Below are 26,508 nucleotides of genomic sequence, written 5' to 3'. Positions count from 1 at the left end.
GTTATTTTGTCTTGTTCGTAGAGTAGTGTTATTTTTCGTTCTTAACATAGTTTGTATTGATATTATTAACATTATTTAGTATTTTATTTTTAGTAATTTAATTTTCCATTAGCTATTTAGAATACTATTTCGACATAGTTTAGTATATTTTGTGTTTTATAGCAACAATAAGTAGTAATGGATAAAAAAGGGTCGCATCCTAGTTGTATGGTGAAGGGTTGTAGATCAAAAGTGAGTGAAGGTATCAGCTTTTTTCATGTACCAAAAAATCCAGAACGGTAAACAAGTTTTATTATTATTTTTTTCTTGCAATTAAACATATTAATATTATTTTCAGAGCAACTCGGTGGTTGGAGGCGTGTGATAGATTAGATTTGCAAAACAAACCTGTCGAACATCTACATAATAATTTTTCTGTATGTGATTTGCATTTTTCAGGTAAAATGTACAGAGATCAGCACACAAGGAGGTTATTGGCCACAGCAGTTCCCACCAAATTTAACATCATGGAAACAGAGGAAAAACCTGTTCATAAAACTGGTGTCTTAAAAGGTAATTATTTTTAATATAGTTAAACCATTTATTAAAACTTTATTTTGGATTTTTTTAGATACACCTACCACTTCAAAAGGCAATGTTTTATTACCATTATTTGAGTCATTATCAGGTATAAATCAGAGTAGTCCATTGTTAACATCTATACTAATCTTTAAATATCTTATAGAAGCAGGACCATCTAGAGAGAGATGTATAGAATCTCATGAATCACATGAATGGTTATCAGGTAAATTCAAATATACTTTTACTTAATTTATCATTATGACAATTCATTATTTTTTAGAATCTTTATTCAGCCCATTATTTGTTGAAGTGGATTCTGATTCAACCCAGGATTTGTCAGCTCCATCCACTTCCAGTACTACATCAGGTATTGTAATATTTTAAAGTATTAAATACTATTGATTACTATAATAATCACATATTTGCTTTATATAAATATTTTGACTATTTAATTTATATATGTCCAAACCCAAACAAATATTTCTCTGTCATCAGATACACCACATAAAAGAAAGTTGAGAAATTCACTTAAAAATCATCAAAAAGAAAATGTAAAAGTGAGAGGGATGCTCTCTGAAGCTACTGATGAATTGTGCACAATGGAAAAATTCGACAATTGTTGTGATCAATTTTTACCAGAAGACTTGGCAAAGTTTGTGAAGGTCCAGGCGAGATTGTCTAATATTACATCAAAAGGAAGAATATATACAGAAGCATACAAAAAGTTTAGCATGCAATTATATTTTTTGGGACCCCACTCTTATAAATTCTTACAAACCTTATTTTATTTACCTTCACCAAGAACTTTAAGAAGATTTACCAAACAATTAATAAAATTTTTGCCTGGACTAAACAATTTAGAACTTTATAACGCCTTAAAACTTAAGGTTGCTTTCATGTCCAATATAGACAAAGACTGTGTCTTATGTATCGACGAAATATCACTCAAAGAACATTTATTTTATCACATTGGTAGAGATGAGGTTGTTGGAGTAGCAGATTTAGGAAACAATAATAGAGAAAATTATTCAGCACATAAGGCTAATGTCTTCATGATAAGAGGTATTCATAGCAACTGGAAACTGCCCCTAGGATATTTTTTTATAAGATCAAGCACAGCAACGTTCCTTCATGAGACAATCCAAGAATGCGTTAATAATTTGACGAATGTAGGCCTACAAGTAAGATGCATTGTGACTGATATAGGAAGAAATTGTATTCAACTGCATAACAATTTCAAAATAACACCTGAAAACCCTTTTATTTTAATAAATGGGCAAGAAATACCGTTTATTTTTGATACCCCACACCTCTTGAATGCAACTAAAAATAATTTATTAAAACACCATTTTGTATTTGATGGGAAAAAAACTTTCTGGAGTTTCATAGAAAATTTCTATAAAAGGGATTCATTTCAAAGAATTAGATTAGCGCCCAAGTTAACACAAGCACATATAAATCCCACAAACTTTCAAAAAAAGAATGTAAATCTTGCCGCCCCTGTTATTAGCAACACTGTCGCAAGTGCTTTAGAACTTTATCTATCTTTAGATGTAATTTCGAACGAATGTATTGGGACTATTGAAGTAATTGAAAAATTCAATAAATTATTTGATATTTTAAATTCAAAAACATATAAGGGAGAAGAGGACGACTTTTTAAACAAAATGAACGATTTTATTAGGAACATAAAAATAGTGGATTCTATTGGTAATGATGTAACAAACTGCATCAAATTTTTAAATTGTTGGCTGGTAACTATTCAAGGAATACAAAAATTATGGAGTTTGTTGAAGAATTCACATGAGAGCATTCCAACTAGGTATATAAATCAAGACTGTCTTGAACATTTTTTTGGCCAAGTTCGGACGCAAGGCGGCAATTATGTCAATCCAACACCAATACAATTTGAGAGAGCATTCCGTAAATTATTTTGTCAAAAGTATTTTCACACTGGTAATGAGAAAAGCTCAGATGATTTCGCCACATTTCTTATTAAAATTAAAGACATCAATATGGCCGACATTAACACGTTTGTAGAAACTCCAGAAGTTTTACCATACGACGGTATTCAGATTGACACAGATTATAGGGCACAAGAACTACCAACACAAAATGGATTTAAGTATGTATGTGGTTATTTATGTAAAAAAGTGTTAAGTGTGCACAATTGTGACAGGTGCCAGAGAATGTTGTTAGATAGTAATTTAGGGACAAACATGTTTGGTAGCTTAACTGTGCCCAACAATACATTTTTGAACTATATTTTTAAATTGGAAGAATCATTTTATAATACATACTCAATATTGTTATGTAAAAGGGGCATTTGTAAATTGTTTTTAGAAAATTTGAGAAATATTAATCATTCATTTGTATGTACACAATTTCCATTAGAATATCTTTTAAAATTATTTGTTAGATTAAGACTATTTCATACATTGAAATTCCATAACAGGAATTTTAAACTCCCTAGATGTAAGCAAAATGTTAAATTAAGTATTTTAAGAAATCTTTGAGTATTTTTTGTAGTGATTTATCTTCATTTGTCCCAATCAAAGGTTCAGTTGGTTATGCAACTGCTTCTTCTTCCCATAATGGGTCTGCTTCTGCATTTTCTAACCATGGCCTCTTCACTCTCATTTAGTCCACATGTCTTTTATGTTGTTTTGACTTTATACCTAAGTGGACCAATAACTTTGGTTACTTTTTCTGTGATCCATACGATCTCATGATCATCTAACGTAAACATTCTTGGCGGTGTTGTTGAATACTTCTCTTCTTGCTTGGTTCTTCATGTTCTTAATGAAATCTGGTTTGACTCGGTCAAATGGACATGATAATTTTCCCATGAGCATCTCTTCTGGTGATCCAATGTGTTGAACTAAAAGATATCTAGCCATTAATACTTGTAAATTCTCACCTGACATTTTCCTTAATGCTTGTTTAAATTCTTGCACTAGTCTCTGAGCTTGACCATTGCTGCTAGGATGGTAAGCTGCAATTAAAGCTTCTCTAATTAGGTTTCTGAAGAAATTCTTTAAATTCTTTAGACGTGAACGGAGTTCTATTATCTGATACCACAAGATCTGGTAATCCATGCAAATAATTCCATCAGAACTATTATTGTTTCATGTGCCGATGGTCCGGAAACTTGTCGAACTTTTAACCATTTTGAATAGGCGACCAAAAAATTCTTCCCATTAACTGGTCCCGCAAAAATCGAGGTGTATTCTCGACCATGGAGCTTTTGCCCACTCTCACGGATGGATTGGCGCTTTTGCTGGTTGATTCTACTCATTTGGCAATCTTTGGCAATTTCTCACCAACTCTTCTATTTCCTTATCCATACCCAGCCACCAAGGTTAGGCAGGTGTGTGCTTTCTATTGTTAAGTTTTCAAATTCTTTCATGGTTATTAGTTCAGTACATCCGGATGAGTCTATATTTATGATTTCGGTATTTTGTAATTGAATTTCTTCTAATGATGGGGAGTGGAAGAGTGCTATCGTATTCATAAATTCCACTGTCCACTCGAAATTGTCTGTTTGTTGTCTAACATGGACAAAAACTACTTGATTATATACCTTAACCTTCTGCCAAATCTGATTTAATGGTGTCAGACGACTGAGTGATGAACAGAAATTTTTAAAGTGTCCGTTTTTTCCTTAAAAGGATTTTTTTGATATTGCTATATTCCTTTTTGCGATTATATAGTTTATAAGGGTTTTATCCCTCTGGTAGATTGCTAACAAATCATTTTAACAGAATCATTAACTGTTTCATATCTATTTTAGAGTGTATTATTGTCTTGTATATGTAAACATTTGTCCATATACACATTTGTTACTGTGTGTGTTCATAAATTGTCAAACCACGGGGCAGTTCGATGGACCTGAAGAGTGAAGATATATAATAAGAAATAGAATCAAAAGAAACTATGTTACCTCCAAAACCTGACCAGTAGAAGAAATACATACATACATAACCTCTTAAAGGTAGATGTTGATCCTTTCGAGGAGTTGATCCGGGGATTTGCATCTGACGCCATTTAGTTTCGCACTAAAACGAACGGAACAACGTTTAGTTCCAGAAAATTTGTCTGCTTAATAGATGTGTCCGCAAGGAGATGATTCACTGTATTCCATTTATAAATATATTTATGATTGCAGAAATTTGTTTGCCTTATTTTTTTCCTAAAATTCCTACATGAATATTTTTATTTCAAATAAATATTATTTGATATTATTTTGATTTTTAATCGAGGTCATAAAACGTTAAATTTTCAAAGTCATCATTTTTCTACAGAAGGCATTCGATCTTCGCAATCTAAGGTTAAAGCCACAACTGAATTTCCAAAACCAACCACATTTAAACATTTACAGCGATTCTTAAGAATGAAAAATTTTTATCACAGATTTTTGCCAAACATTTTAGCTCCTTTACATCTGGACAAATCATAACGACATTTCTTTCACTAAAGTCAAAGAACTTTTATTAAAATCCGACACTGTTGCACACCCATCACTAGAAGCTACTCTTTCACTGACGACAGATGTCTCAAGGAAAAGCATGGGAGCAGTTTTATCACAGACTATAGACAATAAAACGTTACCTTTAGCATTTCTGCCTCGAAAATTTTCTTCAAGCCAAATAAATTATTCAACTTTTGACAGAGAATTGTTAGCAAATTACACTAGTATCAAATTCATTAAACATTTTCTCCATGGACATCAATTTGTGGTTTACACAGACTACAAACCACTAATCAACACAATTCCAATCTTAGTTACATAACACAATACACATTAGATATCAGGTACATTAAAGGAGAATCAAACATTGTAGCGGACACGTAGTCCAGAATAAATATTGATTCTCTAAATTCACAGTACCCTGCTGACACATAAACTTAAAAAAACGCACAATTTAATGATACAGAATTAACATATTTACTAAAAAAACAATACTCAAACACACAAACTACTAAATATAACCTTCGCATTCAGATGTACACAAAAATTTCGTAAAACAATTTTCAATAAACTTAACACATTCTGATATTCACGCAACTGCACACATCATCAAAACACGATTCTTTTGCCCTCACATGAGAAAACACATTCAGTTATGGACAAAAACTTGTTTGCAATGTCAACAAGCAAAAGTTCACAAACATACAAAATCACCTATTACCAAAATTCCGATACTAAAATTAAGATTTGATCATATTCACATTGATTTGGTCGGTCCTCTCACTTGTGGATCGTTTCACGCGTTGACCAGAAGCTTTTCCTCAAAGATATTAATTCTACTTCTATTGCGAATACTTGTTTCGGCATTATTTCAGTAGATTTGGCATTCCTAGCACTATCACCCATGATCAGGGACGACAATTCGACTCAAAACTCCTTTCAAAATTTCACATTTTTCTAGGAACACGTCAAATTCATACATCCACCTTCCATCCCCAAAGTAACGGAATTTTTGAAAGATTTCATCGTTCTTTAAAAACAGTCATCACTGCCAGAGTTAACACTACGAGGTAGAACAATGATCTTCCCTTGGTTCTCCTAGGCCTCAGATCATCTCTTAAGGAAGATCTAGGTTATTCATCTGCCGAACTAGTATATTGTAAACCACTTAGGCTTCCTGGAGATTTTTTTATTAATAATCAATATCCTTTGGAATCTGATCCATTGCTTTCTAGCTTACGAGAAACATTCTCTTGTTTGAAACCAGTCAACAATTTATCATTCAAAACAAAAACCATTCATTCATAAAGATTTATACAATTCAAAATTTGTTTTTGTCAAAATTAATGGGATTCAATATCCCATTATTTCTCTTTAACCCCAAGATATGTAGGCCCATTTAAAGTAGTAAAAACATTTCCAAAATATTTCGTCATTTTCAAAAATAACCAAGAATTAACTGTGAAAATAATTAAACATATATTTATGCTTTTATTGATATATTAAGTTTTACACTCTGCCTGACGCGTTTCGGCGATCTACGCCATCTTCGGAGGCTTTCGTCCTTTTTGGTTATGCTATGTAGTACATAAAATATCGGTTTCTCTTTTATGTGGTAAAGTTAAGATGCTTCTTGCAGGGATTATTTTCAAACATTAACATTTAATGTTAATACTAGGTGTTCGTATTCAGACTGAATACGAACATTTTCTGCAATTTGTTCGCTCCCGAGAAAAACGAGTAGTAATCCAGCCCATTAAATTTAAAAATTTTTAAGTAAAAATTTTTTTTGTCCACCACATTCCTCTTTTTATAAATTTTTATAGGAGGGGAAGTGGCTGTAGCATGCTGTGCATATGACATGTTTAAACAAGTAAACATGTTGCTATATAAAAAATTATTATTATCTGTTTTGTTAGTTCGCCACTTTTTTTTTGCTTGAATCTTGTTATCCAAGTAAATATTTTCAATTATAATATATCATATTGTAATATATGATGTATTATATCCTTGAACTGTGTTAGATGTATCATGCCAGTGATTTGAAACATTAAAAGGAAAAGTATTTTAAAAGTGTGTGGCGACATCTTTTATTCAATAGCATAGGAAAATACAAGTTTGATTTGCAGGAAGTATAACTACGAGGAGGGGGCTCAGCTAAAAATAACAATTAAATTTACGTTTTAATTCAATTTAATGTATTGCAATAAAAAACTAATAATTACCTAAAAAATGTTACATAATATTTACACACATAATTGAAAATTTGTTATTCCCATTTAGATTTTTTCTTTAAAAAGGTTTCTTGGCCATCGGCAGTTACAGCACTGTAATATCCCATCGATTCCCATTGGTAACGCATGTATGCTATGTAAGCGAGGGCACCTCCCATACAAGCTAAACCTAAACCCATGATAACAGCATTCTGAAAATTATTGTATAACAAAAATGACATCAATAAAAAATTATCAAACTTACTGGTTTCATATACAGCTCAAAATTTAACGTTCTAAACAGTTTGGACGTTTGTAGGGATCGAATTCCATCGCCCGGTTTTGATTCTGGTTTCTTACTCATAACACTTTTTACTTCTAATTCGGATTGACTTGGCATTAAGACAGTTAACCTCACTTTTATCCCAGGCTTTTTATATTCATGTGACGGCATTAAAGAGGACATTATGTGAAGTGAATTTGAAATTAATAGGTATTTCATATTGAGAAGTTACTTGGTTTTTATACAGAACAGCATAAATTTTGAAAAATTGTCAAAAGAAATTTTGAAAATATTTTGTTTTCTAGGGTATTTTATTTTTTATGTTTTTTAATGTTTCGTCAAAAAAAGCAAACAGCGGAAAAATTAAATTTAACTGTGTACAGCACAATTGTACAGAATTTTAATTTATATTCGTATTGCTAATAATAATTAGTTATTTTTCAATATTTTTATGGTATCCTATTTTCTTAAAATCAATGTTTTGTTGATGAATGTAGTATATTTATTAATCCCTAGGTGGCGTTCGTTTACACGAGGAAATAAGTGTGAAGTGAGCTTCTCATTATTTTTTTTCTGCAAAAGATTGATACCACAACATCTCTAAAAATTCACTAAATATCCCTAAAATAACGTCTTCTACAGTCGTTTGTATGTTTGGTCAGTTCAAGATGTAATTATTAAATATTTTAATTTCGGTTAATATTAGAAATGATACATAACGGTGTGGAAATGTCCATGGATAAGATATGTAGGTCATGTATGACCGAAACTCCTGAGGCCAAGAATGTTTTTGAAAACTGCATGATTGATCAAACTTTTCTAATTGCGGACGTTTTAATGGCCTGTGCCTCCGTTGTTGTAAGACAAAAACACTCAATTTATTCTAAAAACAACTTAATTATGTTAATTGTAGGTTAATGTTGAAGATGGTTTACCTAAAAGAATATGTTCAATCTGTGAAGACAAACTTTCTGTTGCTTACCTTTTTAAGCAACAATGTGAAAAAGCTGACAATACATTACGTGAACTGACCAACCAGCAACGAAGAGAAGATATTGAGGTCAAACCGGATGTTGATATTGATGATTTTTATAATGATGCAGATAATGTATCCACAGACTCGGAAATCCAATACACACCCAAGACCAAATCATCAAAAGTTCATTTAAAATGTGATTTTTGCAACAAAAATTTTCGTTCAAAAAATGGTTATCAACTCCACATGAAAAGACATACAAAAGAACCTTTATTAACTTGCCACATATGTAATAAAAAATTCACTAAAGCCTTGTTATTTAAACATTTACAAACAGATCATGAAGTTAATGTTGAAGGAGATAATTTTCCATGTACTCATTGTGAATTAAGATTTCACACTTTATCTTCGTTAGATACCCATATGAAAGAACATAGGAAACAAAATGATGGTTGTATAAAACAGGAATGTGATGATGATGATGAAGATGAAACAGAAATTAAGAATGAATGTGATCTTGATGATGTAAAACCCGATGAAGATGGTAAATATTCTTGTAAACATTGTGCAAAAGTTTTAGCTAATTTGGAAGATTTAAAAGTGCATTTACGGAGACATACAGGAATTAGTTTATTTTCTTGTAAGGTAAAAAAGATTGATTTGGAATTGAAAACTTTTAAATTCTGTTTTAAATCATTTTAATTCTAGATATGCAATAAAGCTTACGAAAAAAGTAATCATTTAAAACGTCATATGTCTTCGCATAAAAAGAAATTAAAATTAACATCAGTTAAGCATGAATCAAGGGATAGAAAGGTATATTTTTGGTAAAATTCAAAAATCGTCAATTTTTTTTTAATCGACGGGAAATCACTCTAGTAAGCCGTTGCAAATAAAAAAAAAATGCGGAAATGTGTAAAACTTACCAAAAAAAACACTTTAAAGTTTCGACGTGACGTCACTTTTTGTGACATCATCAACCCTGCTAAGCATATACAGGGTAATTCAGGGGGGATCTCAGAAACTGTAAGAGATACAGAAATGGGTAAATGGGGGCAAAGTTGCGTATCTTAGAGCTTATCATTTTTCAACAAAGTTTTTGGATCCAGCCGTTTTAGTTTTTAAAATATGGCCGAAAAACAAAAAAATTACTTTTGCGTTTTCTGTCTATAACTTCTTTATTTTTCGTTTTTTCGTGAATCTGAAAAAACATTCTTGACGCAACTTTTTATAAAAAATGTAATAACACAACTAGAAATTTTCTCCGACGTTTCGTTTTCATGAAACTATCATCAGGTTTATTTTTTCTTATGAACGCCATATTTGATTTTCACACCAAAAAATAGGATAATTAATTCTGATTTCAATGATATGTCACACAGTGTATTTCATTTAAAAAAACATTGAATTATTTAAAAAAAAACGAATATCTTATTAGGAGGCTGTAACTTGTGCGCTAAGTGTTTCCATAGAAACCAACAAACAATGCTTATGAAGAATACTTCGAAAGTGACATTATTCTTTGTCATTAGAATAAAATTAACTAGCTTTTACAAACTTTTATTTTTTTTGTTTTTCGGCCATATTTTAAAAACTAAAACGACTAGATCCAAAAACTTTGTTGAAAAATGATGAGCGCTATTATGCAACTTTGCCCCCGTTTAACCATTTCTGTATCTCTTATGGTTTCTGAGATCCCAATGGTGGGGGTCGAATTTGAATTACCCTGTGTACAAGAGTATCTAACTTGTATTTATTCAAACAAAAAGATAAATTATGTCATAAGCATAGTAATAGATAAATACAAAGAAAAACAAGTATTTACATACAGGGTGATTCAAAAAACCGCTGACAGACTTCTGGAGTAGATAATACATGAAAAATTAAGATGAATAGTCTTAATATCCATGGGGTCGCAAATGCCTCGTTGGCGAGATATAGCCAATTCAATCAAAAACTGTTGCTTTAATCAAAGTTTTGTAAGAGACCAATTGATAGATAATTGATCACTTTACACGAGTAGAGAGCAATGGCGTATATTGCAGATAACACAGTGCAACAGCTATTCTGGGGGGTGAAAAATTTTAAGTCAGGGTGAAAGTACTAGGTCAATATAGTAAAACCTCCAAAGGGTTTGACGTTCCCAGGCCAAACTTTTTTTTTATGACCTTTTATATTTCTTTCCTTATCTTGATGTTTGTTTGCTTAGTTTTTCAGTTATAACTCAAGAATCATTGATGATTTCTCATTTCATTCTTCAGCAAAGATTAAGGCTTAGCTAAGGCTTAAATAAATAATTTTCATTAATATATCCATGTAAAAAATTAAGTTCGAATAATTTTATCGACTGAAATCTTCAAAAAATTGTCAAATTTCAAAAAAAAAAAAAAATTCTCTAGAATTGTAACTATAAAAGAGTATTCTAATATAAGTATACATATAGTAATATAGTAGTACTATATTAGAGAGAGAACAATATTTATTTGGAATATAAAAATTCGCTGTCATCAGTTTCTAAGCCACACATCATGTCAACATGTGACTCCATTGCTGATCCTACTGCAACTTCTGGAAATTCTTCATCATCAGGATAATCCATGTCTTCGAAGACATGTGTACTCCACCAGCAAATTTCCGCAAGTATTGCACTGGGCGACTGTTTTCCTCTGTATCTGATTTATTTTTTTATTAAAATGAGTTTAAAAAAATCTCATAGATATTACCTAATTTCAAATGGCATAGCAACTTGATGGTAGCGTTCGCCTTGTCCATCAGATTCAGTGTCCAATTGTCTGCTGAAGTAGTCCAGATGATGATGTAAATAGTGAATTTTCAAGGACATGTGGACACCAATTTTCGAGAACGATGTTAACATCCTTGCGACAGAAACATTGTAGTTGCTAGAACGATGCTTTCCCAACAAGCCTTCTATTACTTTTTTAATTGCGTTCCAAGCATCCAATTCAGCCTCAATCAAAATATTGTTGAATGCGTCACTTTTAATAAGCTTTCGTATATCTGGACCATTTAGTACGCCTGATGGAAAAAATTAATTTATTGCTATAGAAAATCATGAGAAGTATGTTTGGAAAAGTTGGAATTTTCCACGAAATTGAACAAATGAATGTTATTATAACTACCTTCTTTAATTTTACTTTCGCTGAGTCTCGGGTAAATTAATTTCAAACACAAGAAAACTGTATCTCGTTTGGCGACAGTTTTGATGAAATTCTTAACAATTCCAAGATTAATGTGCAGTGGAGGCAGCAATATCTTCTCTTTCGGCACCAGAGCTTCACGAATAGTATTAGCCACTTCTAACCTGCTGTGCTCTCTATGTTTCCATTCGTGGCTTGCATATTGGTCTCCAGTAAATCTTGTGTCCCAATCGCACAAAAACCACATACATTTTATATAGCCGCTTCGAAGACCGCAAAGCAATGCTACAACTTTTAAATCGCAGCATATGTGCCACATATGTTCATATGTTTCTTTCGTTTCTCTACTATACGCGATTAGAACCGAAGGTTTTTCATTGGCAGCAAAACCGCTTTTAAGCTGACTCTTGAACTGTCAATAAATAATCTCCAATCATCTGCTTCATATTTTATTTCCATTGCGTCCATCAATTATCTATCAATTGGTCTGTTACAAAACTTTGATCAAAGCAATAGTTTTTAAGAAAAACACGTTTGTAGAACATTTTTTAATTCAATCAAAAACTGTTGCTTTAATCAAAGTTTTGTAAGAAACCAATTGATAGATAATTGATCACTTTACACGAAAATACTGCCCGTTTGACAAAATTAGCAGTGGAGTTGAAAATATTTTAAAAAAAGGGCTTTTTATTGCAGATAATGTTTAATTTTAAAGAAACTTTGACCCGCTATATCTCGTTAAGGAGGTATCTGCGACCCCATATATATTAAGACTTTTCATCTTAATTTTTGATGTATTATCTGCCCTAGAAGTCTGTCAGCGGTTTTTTGAATCACCCTGTATATTAATGACTTTGTTGTGTTTGTTTATTACTGCACAATTTATCAATATCTGAATGGATCGAAGTGAATTGGAGACGCATGTCATTTTCAGCATCAAGTCGAGCGACGTATGCGGAAAAGGATTTCTCACAGAGATAGATTGTTACGAAAGGCATCAATTCTTTTACGGCGCGTTAGTAAATTTCCGGGTAGTCATCCATTAATTTGATCCAAAATGGACCAATGCCATCATGTGCAAATGTAGATTTTAATATTGTGTCGGTACATATATTTATAAGTTGCTCTCTTTCCTTAATTGGAGAAGTAACCACACCACTGCACTCATTAAAAGGATTCTTAACCCAATTTAAATTATTGCAATTATTTCAAAAATGTCTTTTGCAAGCCAGTTAAATTCACGTTGAGATAAAAAGATATGACATTTCCCCTCGATAATCATCTTATATCAGTATGAAGAAGGAGATTTTTATGTAAGCTTCCTAGGTCATCACACAATAGGGTAAATACCCTGGCATTTATTGGTATGGATTTGATGAAATTAACCACTTTAACGGCGTCATTGAGAACCTCGTGCAGCTTAAAAGTAGATTCATCCATTTGTAAAGTAAAGCCATCTTTCGCGTGTTTTAAACGATTCACTAGTACCGCTTCGCAGAAACCTAACATGTCTTTAATTCGTCGATGATGAAGGTGATTAAATCTTTTCCACAAGGTTTAATCAATTTTTCTGTTATGGTATAAGCTTCGCCTTGTTTAGCTATGTGCCAACTAATTAAATACGATGCTTTTAGTACATATTTATTATCATCAAAGGTATTCCTTTTCTGATTTAGTTCAATACATATTCTTTTAAAATATTCGCTTTTACCTTTTAAAGTCGGATGTTTAGTTTCCAAATGACGTTTGAACTTTGCAAGATTTAAACTGCTGTTGTTCACTACTTGTTCACATATTACACAAAATCCATTTGGCTCATTTTTATCGCCAATCCAAAATTGATACAATCTTCACCATACTTTCGTTTTTCTCAACTTGTTAATCCGGATTTATTTGGGTAATTCGGGTATAACGTTGGCGAAAAACTGGTCGAATTTTCAAGAGAACAAGAAGCTTGTTCTTCTAATTTTGATTCCAATTTGCCAGTTTGAAGCCAATTCTGCATTATGTTCAACCAAAGCACAATTTATTATAAAATAATTAAGTTCCTACCGCTTGCCTTTGTAAGAATTAAACAACAAAAAATCTACTTATACACCAAGTATTTAAAACTATTTAAATGTTAAAGTGCAATGTGCATCGTCTTCGTCGAATATAAGCGACTAAACAAATGGAATCCTAAAGTTCCGCGGAACACAGGTTGAAGAACACTATTCTATGGGATTGAGATCTGGGGATTATGGAGGGGTATGTAATTGATAAGGACATTATATAGCAGCCACAAGCGCACAACTTCTGCCGTCTGCTTTGGATCATGATTTGAAAAGTAAATGATCACGCAATCCTAAAATTTCTAGCACTTTTTAATAGATTGTTTTTTAAAATATCAAGGTAATATCGTTTATCCATGATACCATTTATAAATGTCATTTTGCCTGCACCACCAGCTGACATACACTCCCACAAGAAAACACTACCAACTCCATATAGATATTGCTGTTGGGCACAAATTTTCTCGTTTGAATGTTTCGTTACGTTTTCGCCAAACCTTAATGCGCGAATCACAATGGAATAAATTAATTTTTGCTCCATCACTAAAAATTACTGATTTGCAAAATTCGTCGTATTTAGAAATGTATTTTTCTTCCTACGTATGCGGCCATGGTATCCGTTTTTGTAGATAACATTTCTAATTGTTTGTGCACTTACTGTCCTTTGAGATACATAATTTAGTTCATCAACGATTTTCACGCACTTTATTTAATAGTGCGCGTTCATTTCGAACACTCAATACTCTAGGAAGCCCTGAACGAAGCTGTATTTTTGTGGTCCCCGTTTGATTGTAATTTTCTATAATATACTGCACTGACGAATGTGCTTTTTTTACTATTTTACTAATTTCACCTAGTGATTTCCTAACAATCAAATCTCGAATCCTTTGTGAAATTTGGCTGTTTCTGGTACTCATTTTTAATAAATATCGTATAATAGTAGTCTTTTTGCGAGAACAATTAAGACTGGTGAGAGAATTATTTAAGGTAGCCAGTGTACAAAGACTCGTTGTGCGTAGAATTTACGCTTTTTCTTGTATTTATTTTTTTATAAATCCCAAAAACGTTCAATTTGGAAATAAATGTTACAGTTTGAATTCCTTACATTTCTTTATCAATCCTAACAAGTTTTTCATTATCTTGGAGATGTACTTATCTTCTTTAATTTATTTGTAGAAATTTTAAAATTTAATTTGTATGGAGACTTTATTGAGATAGTGTATATTTTCGCAGCACATTTGGTTGAAACGCATATTTTCGGGTGAAATACGATTGTTTCTTAGATTTTCGATACACAACGACTAAAATGTCGTTGTTTGCTATCTATAAACTAAAGATAACCTAAAATCTATACCTGATGCCTTACCCCCCTCTTTAAACGTTACATTCGGATCCACCTAATTTACTGATTTATTTCAGAATTTTGTGAGACTTCCACATTGAGTTGGGTTAATTAACATTTAAACCAGTGCGAATTTCTCAAATGTCGGATTGGGCATGGAGCAGAGGGTGCCTTGTAAATTCCGGGTTGGGTTACCCAACACCTTCTAGTTCTAGGTCTAGTGTTAGTTCTAGTTTTACACTATCATTAGAACTAACACAAGACCTAGAACTAGAATCATTTGGGTTTAGCCCTTTTGAGAGACATGCGGCTAAATCCGAATGTTTCTAGTTCTTGGCCTAGTGTTAGTTTTAGTTTTGCACTAGAACTAACACAAGACCTAGAACTAGAATTATTCGATAAAGGAAGATAGATGTGAAGATGAAAATTTTTTTATTAACTATTCAGGATCTGTGCTACATATGTTTCGACTCACCGCAGAGTCGTCATCAGACACGACTAAAATAATATGTTATGGCACTTTAAATCAACGGAAAAATCCTCGAATAATCAAATACAATCACAAGTTAATTTGGTACACATTAAAAATTAAAACGAATACGATATAAAACCGGATTAGGCGAGAGTTATAACCTCAAATGTTAAAGTGTATGGCAGGAATATGGTCACGTGAACGAAATAGAGTGGCAGAATCAAATTAAAAATCATCATAATAGCTATAGAATTATTCGGGTTTAGCCGTCTAGTTCTAGGTCTAATACTACTTCTAGTGACAGTGCTATATAGCGCTACTTAGCACTAGATATCACTAAGTTGCATATTTTTGTTAAATTAAAACTAGAACTAACACTAGACTTAAAACTAGAAAGTTTCGGCTTTAGCCGTGCGTCTTCAGACTGTTTCTAGTTCTAGGTCTAGTGTTAGTTCTAGTTTTGCACTAGCATTATCACTAGAATTAACACGAGACCTAGAACTGGAATCATTCGGGTTTAGTCGTCTTGAGAGACGTGCGGCTAAATCCGAATGTTTCTAGTTCTCGATCTAGTGTTAGTTCTAGTTTTACACTATCACTAGAACTACCACTAGACCTAGAAACATTCCGTTTCGCCGTGCGTCTCTTATGATGGCTAAATCTGAATGTTTCTACTTCTAGGTTTAATGTTAGTTCTTGTGACATTGGTAGGTAGCGCTAGTTAGCATAAGATATCACTATGTTGCAAATTTTTATTGAACTAAAACTAGAACTAACACTACACCTAGAACTAGAAACATTAGACTTTCTAGTTCTAGTTTTACACTAGCACTATCACTAATTCTAGTGATAGTGGCGAGAACACACGACCTAGAACCAGAATCATTCGGGTTTAGCCGTCTTGAGAGACATGCGACTAAATCCGAATGTTTCTAGTTTTCGTGTAGTGTTAGTTCTAGTATTAACACAGAGTCTATCATCAGAGTCGACTTTATGCATCGAAAGCCTAAGAGAAACAAGGGTGTTTCATCCGTAAATATACGTTGTAATCTCATCTCATCTAATTTAGTGAAAATAACTTTAATAGGAAAATGCATGGTTAACATTGCTTTTGACGCTACAAAACGTGACGTCGCATCGAAACTTTAATGTGCTTTTCGGTATGTTCAAAATTTTTTTTGATCACAAAAAATCGTCGATTTTTAAGCCACATGATGATTCTTGAATTTTTCCATATTTTTTTTATACCTAAAATCAATTCGTTCTTTGATTTTAATTTTAGGTAATGCAATGTGAATTTTGTGATAGAAAATTTAAATATAAAAAAAGCTTTACACACCATATGCAAACAGAACATGGAATCTCCGATGATAGCGACACCCCTCTAAGTATTCTTGTAGCGAAAAACGAGAGAAAATCATCGACGAGAGGTGGTCTTCGCGATAAAGAAGAAACTGGTTTGTTTTATGTTGTTATTTTGTTTCTCAAATTTCTTCCTTTTAATTTTTTTTTAGAATCGGCTGATAGCGATTTGGGTAATTTAGATGAAACAGATAATTTAGATCCAAATCAAGAAGACGGATCCATTAATTCAAAACCCCGTAAAGTTCATATGTGTCACGTTTGTAACGCAAAATTTGTACGTTCGAATCATTTAACGCGCCACATGACCCTTCATCGCAATGTACTCATTCATAAATGCGAACGTTGCGACAAAGCGTTTGCCAGTGAAGAATTTTTATCGAAACACATGAAAGAGGACCATATTGATAAACCGTACACTTGCACGGTTTGTAACAAAACGTATACGAGAGGTGAACATCTCATTAGACATTTAAAAATTCATTTAAATCCATTGGAATTGGATATCAAGTGTTCTGTTTGTGAGAGAGTATTTCAAAGGTTAGGGATTTTTGTAATTGTATGGAGGAAATTGTAAAATTTTTTGTTTTAGATCTGATCACTTAGCAAGGCATATCAAATTACATTTGCAACAGGATAAAAGACATATTTGTAATGAGTGTGGAAAAGCTTTTAATCGATTGGATAATCTTAGGGCTCATCAAAGGATTCATTCTGGGCAAAGAGATAATGCCAAATTGCATTTATGTATATATTGTGGAAAAGAATTTAATAATTCAAGTAATATGGTATGCTATTACATAAATAATAATTACCTATTAGATTCTATAACACAGGGCAACACTGATTCTGTGGCATGGGGTTTATTAGTCAATAATATTTTTGTTGAATTGACTCTATTTTTTAAGATAAGGGCAATCCTACATACTGGGAATGAAATTTTAAAAAGAGGAGAATATTTTTAAAACGTTTATTTTATTATTATCAAATGATTTCAAATAAACAAAGTGCTATAAATGATACCAAAAAAACAAAAACGTGTCAATAAGAGTTAAGAAAAATGTTTGTATGGGATTTTCTATGCTGTTTTTGGTCCGGACAGTTTCCTTGCAACTTCCAGCAGCAGTCTGACATCATATGGCCATCCCAAAGGTCTTGATATCTTTCTTCCATAGCCTTGATGTCCTGATTAAATCATTCCCATTGTTCTTCGCTATAATCACCGCAAATAATGCTATTTGACACTCATATTAGCTCCTAATTTTTGGAAATTCTGGAGCATTTGAGGAGCTTTTTTACAAAGCGCGTGTTTTTTGAGAAAACCAGAACAGTTTGTGACGATGTTACCCCAAATGTAATGATGCTATTTTCTTTTTATATGTTAGTTATTGCATTAGTCTTTTTAGACACAAATAATTACTCATAAAATATATATATGTGTATATGTTGCATTTTAGAAAAAAAGTTGTAAATTTTTGCGTTTTGAAAGCAAAATTTTTTTTTGCTATTTTTTCTAGAAACCAAAAGTTATCTTATGCTGTAAGAAAAAAACATTGTTTTAAAATGACAACAATGTAACGTAAGAAAACGTATATTCGAAATGCAAAATGTAAACTTTTACATAGATTAAGACAAAAGATTAAGACTTGGTGGTGAGTTAATGTTTTAGTTCACAATCTTCTTCTAAGCAATCACATAAGTGATCGTCGTCATCATGTTGTTCAGTAAAGATAACGTTCCTTATCCAGTCTTCCCCAAAACATTTCTTTAGTAGATCATCCACAGCCTCCACTTTATCCTGCGCAATTCCTCTTACAGAATCCAGTAATGATAACTCGACAGCGTTTAACTTTTTAAGGTGTTTTACTAGTATTATAAAAGCTTTTAACAGATCTTCGAATTTGTAGTGCATCTCACATTTAAATTTAACTTGACTTGTATTGGACTTATAGTTCGTAAATTTCTTGAATAACCTCTTTTTTTGTTCATATCATAAGCTTGCCAATTTATTCCAAATATGTGTACTTTTCCAATTTTTTTTTTGTAAATTTCGTGGTAATGTTCAGGTAAAAGAATTTCTGCATGCCTTCTTAACTTTGCAACTCTTCCGTAGACCCTATCTGCTGGGAGATAAAAATTGCCAGTCACTGGAAAAACTACTGCGATTTCTTTAAGGTTACGTGGTGATTATATGATTATTTTTATTTTGGCCACCACAGCCATCAGCGAAGAATCTAATTTTTCGTACACCAGCCCAATCATTACTATTTAAAAAATGTAAAATTGCCCAACCAGTTGAATTTGAGCCTCTGCCGCATTGATGATTCAACCCACATGTAAAAGTGAAGTGACGAGCTTTTCAAATTAACAATGCAAAGTGCATACATTCCAATCTGTAGTGAGTAGAAACATTCCTGAATAGGAAGTTTCGAAAGTTGCTGAACCTGATGTAGATCAAACAAAATGATGCAGCACCTTCTTCTTCCTCCTTCATCATTAAGTGAAACTGCCTAGCTCTTACTCTATGTATTTTGAGATCGCTCAATGATTTATTTTTAATTTCTGAACACTTTGCTGATAATGCTTTAAAACGTTCGCAGTAACTGCAAATCTCGGTTGCTGATAAACCAAACCCTAAATTAAATTTAGTTGAAAATATTTTGTGGAAAAGCAAATAGTTTACTTGAAGGTGGTGGTCCACACTTTCATTATACATTTTTAACATTTTATTTATATTGAGAGTAGAGCTCAAGTATAACCTCTTGGACTTTGCCCTATTGTAATGGCTTTTAACCCCTTTAAAGTTTCCTATAAACTTTAAATCACTTCTCTTTGCTTCAGCAGTTTATTTTTCCACCTCTATTTTCTCTGAACTCCGTGCCAGCATTAATATTTTTTGCAATTCATAAGATTCTTACATACTTTTTGTAACAATAAATTAAATAATATAATCTATTGGGATTTTTTAACACTCAAAAATTATGAACAAGGTGCTATTATACTTCGAAAAAGACATGTTAACGAGGAAACGTTAGTAAAAATACCTGTATTTTTTATAGAACGATTTATCATGGAAATCAGAGTCAATTCAAAGGAAATAATGTATAGGCTGAATTGCCTCCATAAACTTATGCTGCAGAACTTATTCCCCTGTGTAATTTTTATAAACACTTTTAGATAGTACACATGCGTAGACATACAGGAGAAAGACCATACAAATGCGATCAATGTGGTAAAGGTTTTCCAAGATCTCACGATTTAAAATGTCACGAAAGAACTCACTCGGGTGAAAAACCATATAAATGCACTATGTGTTCAAAAGCATTCAACAAAAGTAACAAACTGGTTAGAAAAAAATTATTCTCTTCAAAATCATCTACTATATTTATGATTTTTTTAGCTTAGACATACAAGAGTACATACAGGTGAACGTCCGTATGTTTGTAATTTATGTGGAAGAGCTTTTACACAATCAAACGATTTAGCATTACACATGCGTAGACACACAGGTTCTCGTCCATACGCTTGTGGAGTTTGTCCGGCGAGGTTTATTCAATCCGGACAATTAAAAGCGCACAAACGTTCAACAGGACATTGGAAAGAGATTCCACCAGATCTAAAAGGAGGGCATCGTGTAGAACCTGTTGCACCAGTTGGAGAACCAGCACCAATTCGATTTAAAACTCACGGCAAAAAACGTTCCCTTGAAGAAGAAGAATTATTAGCGGAAGGGGTTGGTCCAATGATTGTTCATAATCCTGTCGTAGCTCCAATTATAGCTGAAAATGTATACGTTCAAATACAGGATGGACAACAAATTGGACAAGAACAACAAATAACGATGAGTAATGTTAGTATAACGTATGAAGATGGTGGAGTTGGGGTAATTGGTGGTGATATGGGAATGAAAGAGGAAGTACAAAGTTATAAAGCGGAACCGGGTGTGGCCCCATTAAAACCAGAAAATAACGGGACATTCCAAACGTACGCAAGTGACGTGCAAACGCCTACAACTTACACTAATAGCTTTACGTACCAATCATATTAATGATAATAATAATATATTTTTTAAAAAAATACGATATAATAAATGTAAATTTTTATTCGGAGAAACGAAATATTTACGTATACAGACAAAATGGTTAATCTTGCAAGAACTCATTTTGGAATTCAGAAATTTATTAACGTGTAAGTTTCTGGGTTATAAAATTTTTTTCTTGTTAGATTTTAGAATGTTGATGATTTTTAGAGAGAGGGATAATTTTGACAATACTTGGACAAAAAAACCACACCTAAATATATTTAACACAGAAAAAGTTATTAATACAGATATTATCAATTTTTTATGTTACTTTTAAGATCCTTTAAACCTAATTTTTTACTATATATTTTTCCGCTTTGAATTCAATACTTATGTGTGTATGATTTTAAATATAAATAAATTGTTTAATTTATTTTATAGTAATTTCATTACATAAAACATAAGTTACATAGATTTTTTATGTACTAAGACCTTACTAGAATTGAGTGAACTTCGAATTAACAAATATGTTGGCTTTAGTATAGTACTTGTTCACACAGTTACAACACTATAGTGGTGTCAACTTTTCTACAATGAATTGCGAACAATGTGCTTCCAGTGGTAAAACGTCATTGGATTCGTCGGAAAAGACGGGTTTATCTGGAAAAAATACCATTTACATTCAAAAGGGCGAACTCGCAAATATGGCTTAGTTTTTCATTTATCAGGAGAAAAAAGTCATATGTTTCCAAAAAGTATAAAAATGCCATTCTGACCTCAAGTGTGCACCATGATGATCGATTGGATCAATCAATCTGAGATAAGAACAAACCCGAAATGAGTACTAGAATGTGGCTCACAGTAATTTTTATTTGTGTTTGTCACATGCATAATGTCAGAAGTAACTTTGTAATATTTTTGATTTTATATATTCCAGAAGTAATGTTTCTTTTTCAAATTAGAAAAATATGATGATAATAGAATATGCATTAATATCTGATGGAAGAGGCAAATAAGCATCAGAACTAGTCGCCAAAATATCAAAATAATTAGCAGTGTAACAAGAATAAGTCCTGGGGATTGGATCCGTCATACACGGCACGGAAAGGGCGCCAGCACTGTAAGGCTAAATTTTAATTAATAATGAAGATAGTGTGGAAAAACAATGGCAAAAATTTGTTGCTGTCGCCACATGGGTTAAGTATTTTAAAAAAATCTTTCAATGTTTTGTTTATACTTAAAAAGTATGTTTATCTAAATTACCTTATTTTTCACTTATAACATCTATCTATAAATATTTAATATTCTTTTGATTATACAATGAATATGGCTTTTTAAAGTTTTAAAATGGTCGCCTTTGATGGAATTGAATAAAGTCGAAAAACTGTGGATCCTTGGGCATGAAACTATGTTATTGTTTTTTCTGTGGTCTATATTTAACTACAGCTATCATTATAGTAATGATAAATATCATATTTATTAAAGAGACACAATAGGTTTTGTTGTACAATCCTGTCAGAAAGTTTCTAACTGGTTTGAAGTTCCATTCGCACATTTCAAATAATGCAAACAATCTATTGACACGTGAGTATATTATTTGAGATGACTGGATATAAAACGAGAACTGCTCTACGAACAAATCTTTTACAGGATGCGGCAGAAGAAATTAAGCAATTTCTATATGGTTTATAAACCAACCACCGACCACGTTGTGAGCAAATGTTTGCACAGATTAGTCTAGACCAGAAGTGGAGTACCATTAGAGGCCACTTTTAAATTTGGCAGTAATAAAGGAGGAAGCAAAAGTTGATACATCTATAAATGCGACTTTTCTGAAATTGTTATACTTTTTGCATAGCTTTATTGATTTATTGCATTTCTAAGCAAAAAACAACAAATAAACAAAAAAGTAGGCAAACATAAGAAACACTCCAGTAATAGTGAAACCAATTGGAACCAGGAACAGATTAATTGATCTTAATTTAACGTTACCTGAGTAGATTGAATAGCTCACTGGGTATCACTCCCGGTCCTAAGCTTTCGGTATATTCTTCTATTAAAGAATCCAGAACAGCTACAAGTTCATCAAATATTTTCACATTTCTGTCCGATCAACATTTTTGCTACCTAAATGTTTTGCAAATATATCCAATCACAAAGCAAAGTTTTAAAAAATATTATTTTTTTTCGTGACACTTGATTTGGTGTTTAGAAATTGGCGGATAATGTGATAATAGATAATGGGAAAATCTTAATGCTAAATGTTGTTCTACTATATTGCCAAATGTGTTTTTCATGAAGATATGAAAATGAAAAATGTGAAAAACGAAATTTAAAGCTAAAGAAAATAACTTTAACAAAAAAACTAGTTTTCAAAATTCTTTTTATTTTAAATAACATCTTATGTATCAACAGATATTGAATACTAATGATTATTTATGGATTATTTGAGAACCTCATGAAGAGGTATGAAGCATGGTCCAACATTTTAAAAATAAGATTGTCGCTTTAGAACCTAACGAAGAATACATACACAAGTACATTATCCGCTAATTTCTAAACAGCCTGTATATGTTTTGTTTTACATTGCACCTACATATTTAAATTGTATTGCTTTGACATGTTGTATTGATGTGTTTCCTTGTCTAAAGTTAGCATCTGCCGAAATTTACGATGCAATGCGTCGCATTTACGAGAATATAGTTGACAATCGTAATATCTATGCAGAGTGTCTTGTTTAATGGTGGATTTTGCTGATGCAAAATGCAGCGAAATTATTAATTTTTGGCAACTTTTGGTTATCCTTTTATAATAAGGCAACGACGAAGCCTTCTCTTTTTTAACTTTTATTTGAAACTTTTTGTTATTTAATGATAATTTATGCATAATAAAAATTCAAAGTGCAACCAGGGAACACTACAATTAATGTCAAGAAGCAACAACCTCTAGAATTAACGCGAGAAGAAATATGTGGATTACTAGCAGCAATTTAAGTATTGATTGTATTATCACTTATCATAAACCGTTCTCGTTTTTTTGACTCGAATTTTTCTCAGTTGAAGGTCTCCAGTCTTGGCTAATTGTTTCACAATACGATAAAATGATGCACGGGAAATCTTTCTTTGTATATATTTCGGCCAACATTGATAGCTCTGGCTATTTCTCCGCAAACGAAAAACATATCACTTTTTTTCAATGATGAATTTGTAAGTAAGGGTAATTTTGACTGATATGGATACTAAAACATCTGCCACTTGTTATGGCCGCCTTAATATTTCCAGTCTACTTGATGTTAATTGTGGAGTTCCCTGGTTGGCGAAATAAAAGTAGGTTGCTGGCACTTTTTCCACATATCCAGTAATTTGTACTGTACGTTGGTAACACTAACGTGTTTCTTTGAAATTATGTAAACTGTGATAGCATCTTGATAAATATTGAAAAAATGTATAATTTGTACAGTACTAGTAGTTGCAGCGGGTTTTCTTCTTATTGGAGATCTGTCGATCTGTTAATTCTGAGGTCGTTGAATCGTGATTATACTATTGTCTTTTCCGCTGTCTTCCCCATCTCACTATGTCTAGAACGTTGCATTGATCTCTAATATCCGAAGTTTTCACTCTGTCCATTCTCGTTTCCCTGCAACTGATCTTAGTGTCTTTATCTCAGCCACTCGTAGCATGCTTCGGTCTTATACACGTTTTGTATATCCGAATTTTGCTGTCTATTCGCATGTACGAGTTCGACCAGATTGTGTCTCTTAAGCATCCTGATAATAATAATAATAATAAACTTTATTTCTATTTCCAAAAAAGTATATATATATATACAAACAAAACAGTAAAAAACCAAAACAATATACATAGAACTGAAAATTGGCGATGTTTCGTCTGACGCAAAATTGCGACGAAACGCTTTTCAAACATAACCTTTACATTACATTAAATAAAGCATAATTGATCAAATGAAATCAAAATAAACTAGATACAACAAAAGAACAACGGTAAATTAAATTATCCCTAACATAAAAAAAAAACAAAAACGCAATATTATATGAAATGTAGGCCCATCATCAAACGAAGCAGAAAAAACAGAGAAACAACTTCAATGTTCACTGGAACATTGAATAATTCACTGAAACAGCCACAGAGCTTGAAATTGCGACAGGCGTCAGGTACGAAAGTCAGAGAAAGCACAGAGGTATCGTTTGTGTTTGATTTTAAATTGTTTGGACGCGCATATTTTAAACTCATTTGGTAGCGAATTGTATTTCAAGACTATCTGATATGAGAAGCATCGTTTAAAAAACTCTATCCGGTGTGCAGGTATTTCAAGCAAGCGTCTATGTCTGAGATTGATATGGTGGTGACTAATTGGTGATAATTTTGTGATACATACTTAAACAATGCAATAAATGTCGTTCTCCATGTTTACCCACTTCGCTTGTATTAATTTGCACGATATAGATTGACGGCTACAAATACCATATATCAATCTCAGACACGATTTTTGCATTCTCTGTATTCTACCCACATCCAAAAGCGCCATAGTGTCGCAATAGTTAAATCTAGACAGCACTAGTAGGTCGCATAGTAGTTTTTGTTGTATTTTGATTTAGTGAAAACCTGTTATTAAAAATTACCTTTAATGCTGCGAAGGCCCTCTGTACGGTGAGATAGATATGCTTTGTAAAAGATAGCTGACCGCTCATTATTACACCCAGACTTTTCACCGTATTTTGTACCTCAATTTCTTGTCCATCTATAACTTAGGTTAATGGGCCTAAAAGTGAGCGCGCATGATCCGTGCCAAAGACAGTAACTGTAGTTTTAGCGCTATTAATGTGCAGGGACCCCTACACATCAATCCCTACTAGGGAGTGATCTCTTGAGAATTGTAAAATATTTGATATATCGTTGTTTATAATACCCATTGCGCGTTGGAGATCTGAAGGTAGAAACGAGTAATAGATCTGGGTATCATCAGTGTACGAGTGAAAATTACAATATTTTAAGCGTTCTGACATTGTAGATGTATATGTATTGTATAGAATAGGACTCAGAATACCTCCCTCCGGTACACCAGAGACCAGGGATATTGAGGATGCTTTATTAATTTGATTATTGAAGTTTTTCACTGGATTATGACCGCTAGATATGTGTACGCTTAAATAGTTAAATTACATGACTTGTTCTATTAACTTGTCATCGATTACGAGTTTATATCTGATCGGATATTCTGCAGTAGTCATGGACTTGGTTTTATCAACGGAGATAGCCATATTAAGATTGCGGCGTGAAAGAAGTGGTAGAGTTGTCGTTGTAGGTCGTCTTCTGCGCAGCGAATCTGAAAACGAATTTATAGTTATTGTGTTTTTAAGTAGAAAAAAGGAAAATAAATTAGAGAACGACTTAACCACATGGGTCAGTCGGACGAAACGGATTTTTTTTAAATAGTTTTAAAATTAGGATGTATTGTGGAAAGTAGAAATTGGTAAAATCTATGACTGGATTCAATACCAAGTACCAGTAGTATAATTTTTGTGTATTATAGAAATGTAGTCTATGAATCAGTTGTTACTGACATTTCGCTATTTTGCTA

The 26,508-nt window shown here is 32.4% G+C and overlaps 2 protein-coding genes across 4 annotated transcripts; one reads left to right on the top strand and one right to left on the bottom strand.

The window, feature by feature from the left end:
• Window positions 1-7,095: 7,095 nt before the first annotated feature.
• On the bottom strand, window positions 7,096-7,826 carry LOC111416831 (small integral membrane protein 8). 2 transcript variants are annotated; one of them, XM_023048935.2, is made up of 3 exons: window positions 7,511-7,826; window positions 7,258-7,457; window positions 7,096-7,189 (listed from the first exon to the last, which is right to left on the bottom strand). In XM_023048935.2, exons 1-2 carry the CDS (start codon window positions 7,745-7,747, stop codon window positions 7,302-7,304), a joined length of 393 nt encoding a protein of 130 aa, XP_022904703.1. In that variant the 5' UTR covers window positions 7,748-7,826; the 3' UTR covers window positions 7,096-7,189; window positions 7,258-7,301. The 2 variants fall into 2 exon arrangements, with proteins under 2 accessions (XP_022904703.1, XP_071052981.1); XM_071196880.1 differs by lacking the exon at window positions 7,096-7,189 and having other exon boundaries at window positions 7,208-7,457.
• A 299-nt stretch (window positions 7,827-8,125) lies between these two features.
• Window positions 8,126-21,343, top strand: LOC111416819 (zinc finger protein 271-like). Of its 2 annotated transcripts, XR_002706609.2 has the most exons (9): window positions 8,126-8,386; window positions 8,442-9,149; window positions 9,213-9,320; window positions 16,810-16,984; window positions 17,042-17,429; window positions 17,482-17,677; window positions 20,067-20,234; window positions 20,290-21,077; window positions 21,139-21,343. XR_002706609.2 is itself a non-coding variant. In XM_023048926.2 (8 exons), exons 1-8 carry the CDS (start codon window positions 8,237-8,239, stop codon window positions 20,935-20,937), a joined length of 2,541 nt encoding a protein of 846 aa, XP_022904694.1. In that variant the 5' UTR covers window positions 8,126-8,236; the 3' UTR covers window positions 20,938-21,343. The 2 variants fall into 2 exon arrangements, 1 of the variants encoding a protein (XP_022904694.1); XM_023048926.2 differs by having other exon boundaries at window positions 20,290-21,343.
• Window positions 21,344-26,508: the final 5,165 nt, after the last annotated feature.

Source organism: Onthophagus taurus, chromosome 6 (genome assembly GCF_036711975.1).
Source record: "Onthophagus taurus isolate NC chromosome 6, IU_Otau_3.0, whole genome shotgun sequence".
NCBI lineage: Eukaryota > Metazoa > Arthropoda > Insecta > Coleoptera > Scarabaeidae > Onthophagus > Onthophagus taurus.
This window is presented reverse-complemented; position numbering and strand designations above follow the sequence as displayed.

Bases quoted from the DNA above. Each gene is read 5' to 3' on its own strand.
- LOC111416819 (XM_023048926.2), top strand. From the start codon at position 8,237: ATGATACATAACGGTGTGGAAATGTCCATGGATAAGATATGTAGGTCA. The intron at 9,321-16,809 runs GTATATTTTTGG...TTTTAATTTTAG, and splicing joins ATGAATCAAGGGATAGAAAG to GTAATGCAATGTGAATTTTG. The intron at 20,235-20,289 runs GTTAGAAAAAAA...TGATTTTTTTAG, and splicing joins TCAACAAAAGTAACAAACTG to CTTAGACATACAAGAGTACA.
- LOC111416831 (XM_023048935.2), bottom strand. From the start codon at position 7,747: ATGAAATACCTATTAATTTCAAATTCACTTCACATAATGTCCTCTTTA. The intron at 7,458-7,510 runs GTAAGTTTGATA...AATAATTTTCAG, and splicing joins TTGAGCTGTATATGAAACCA to AATGCTGTTATCATGGGTTT.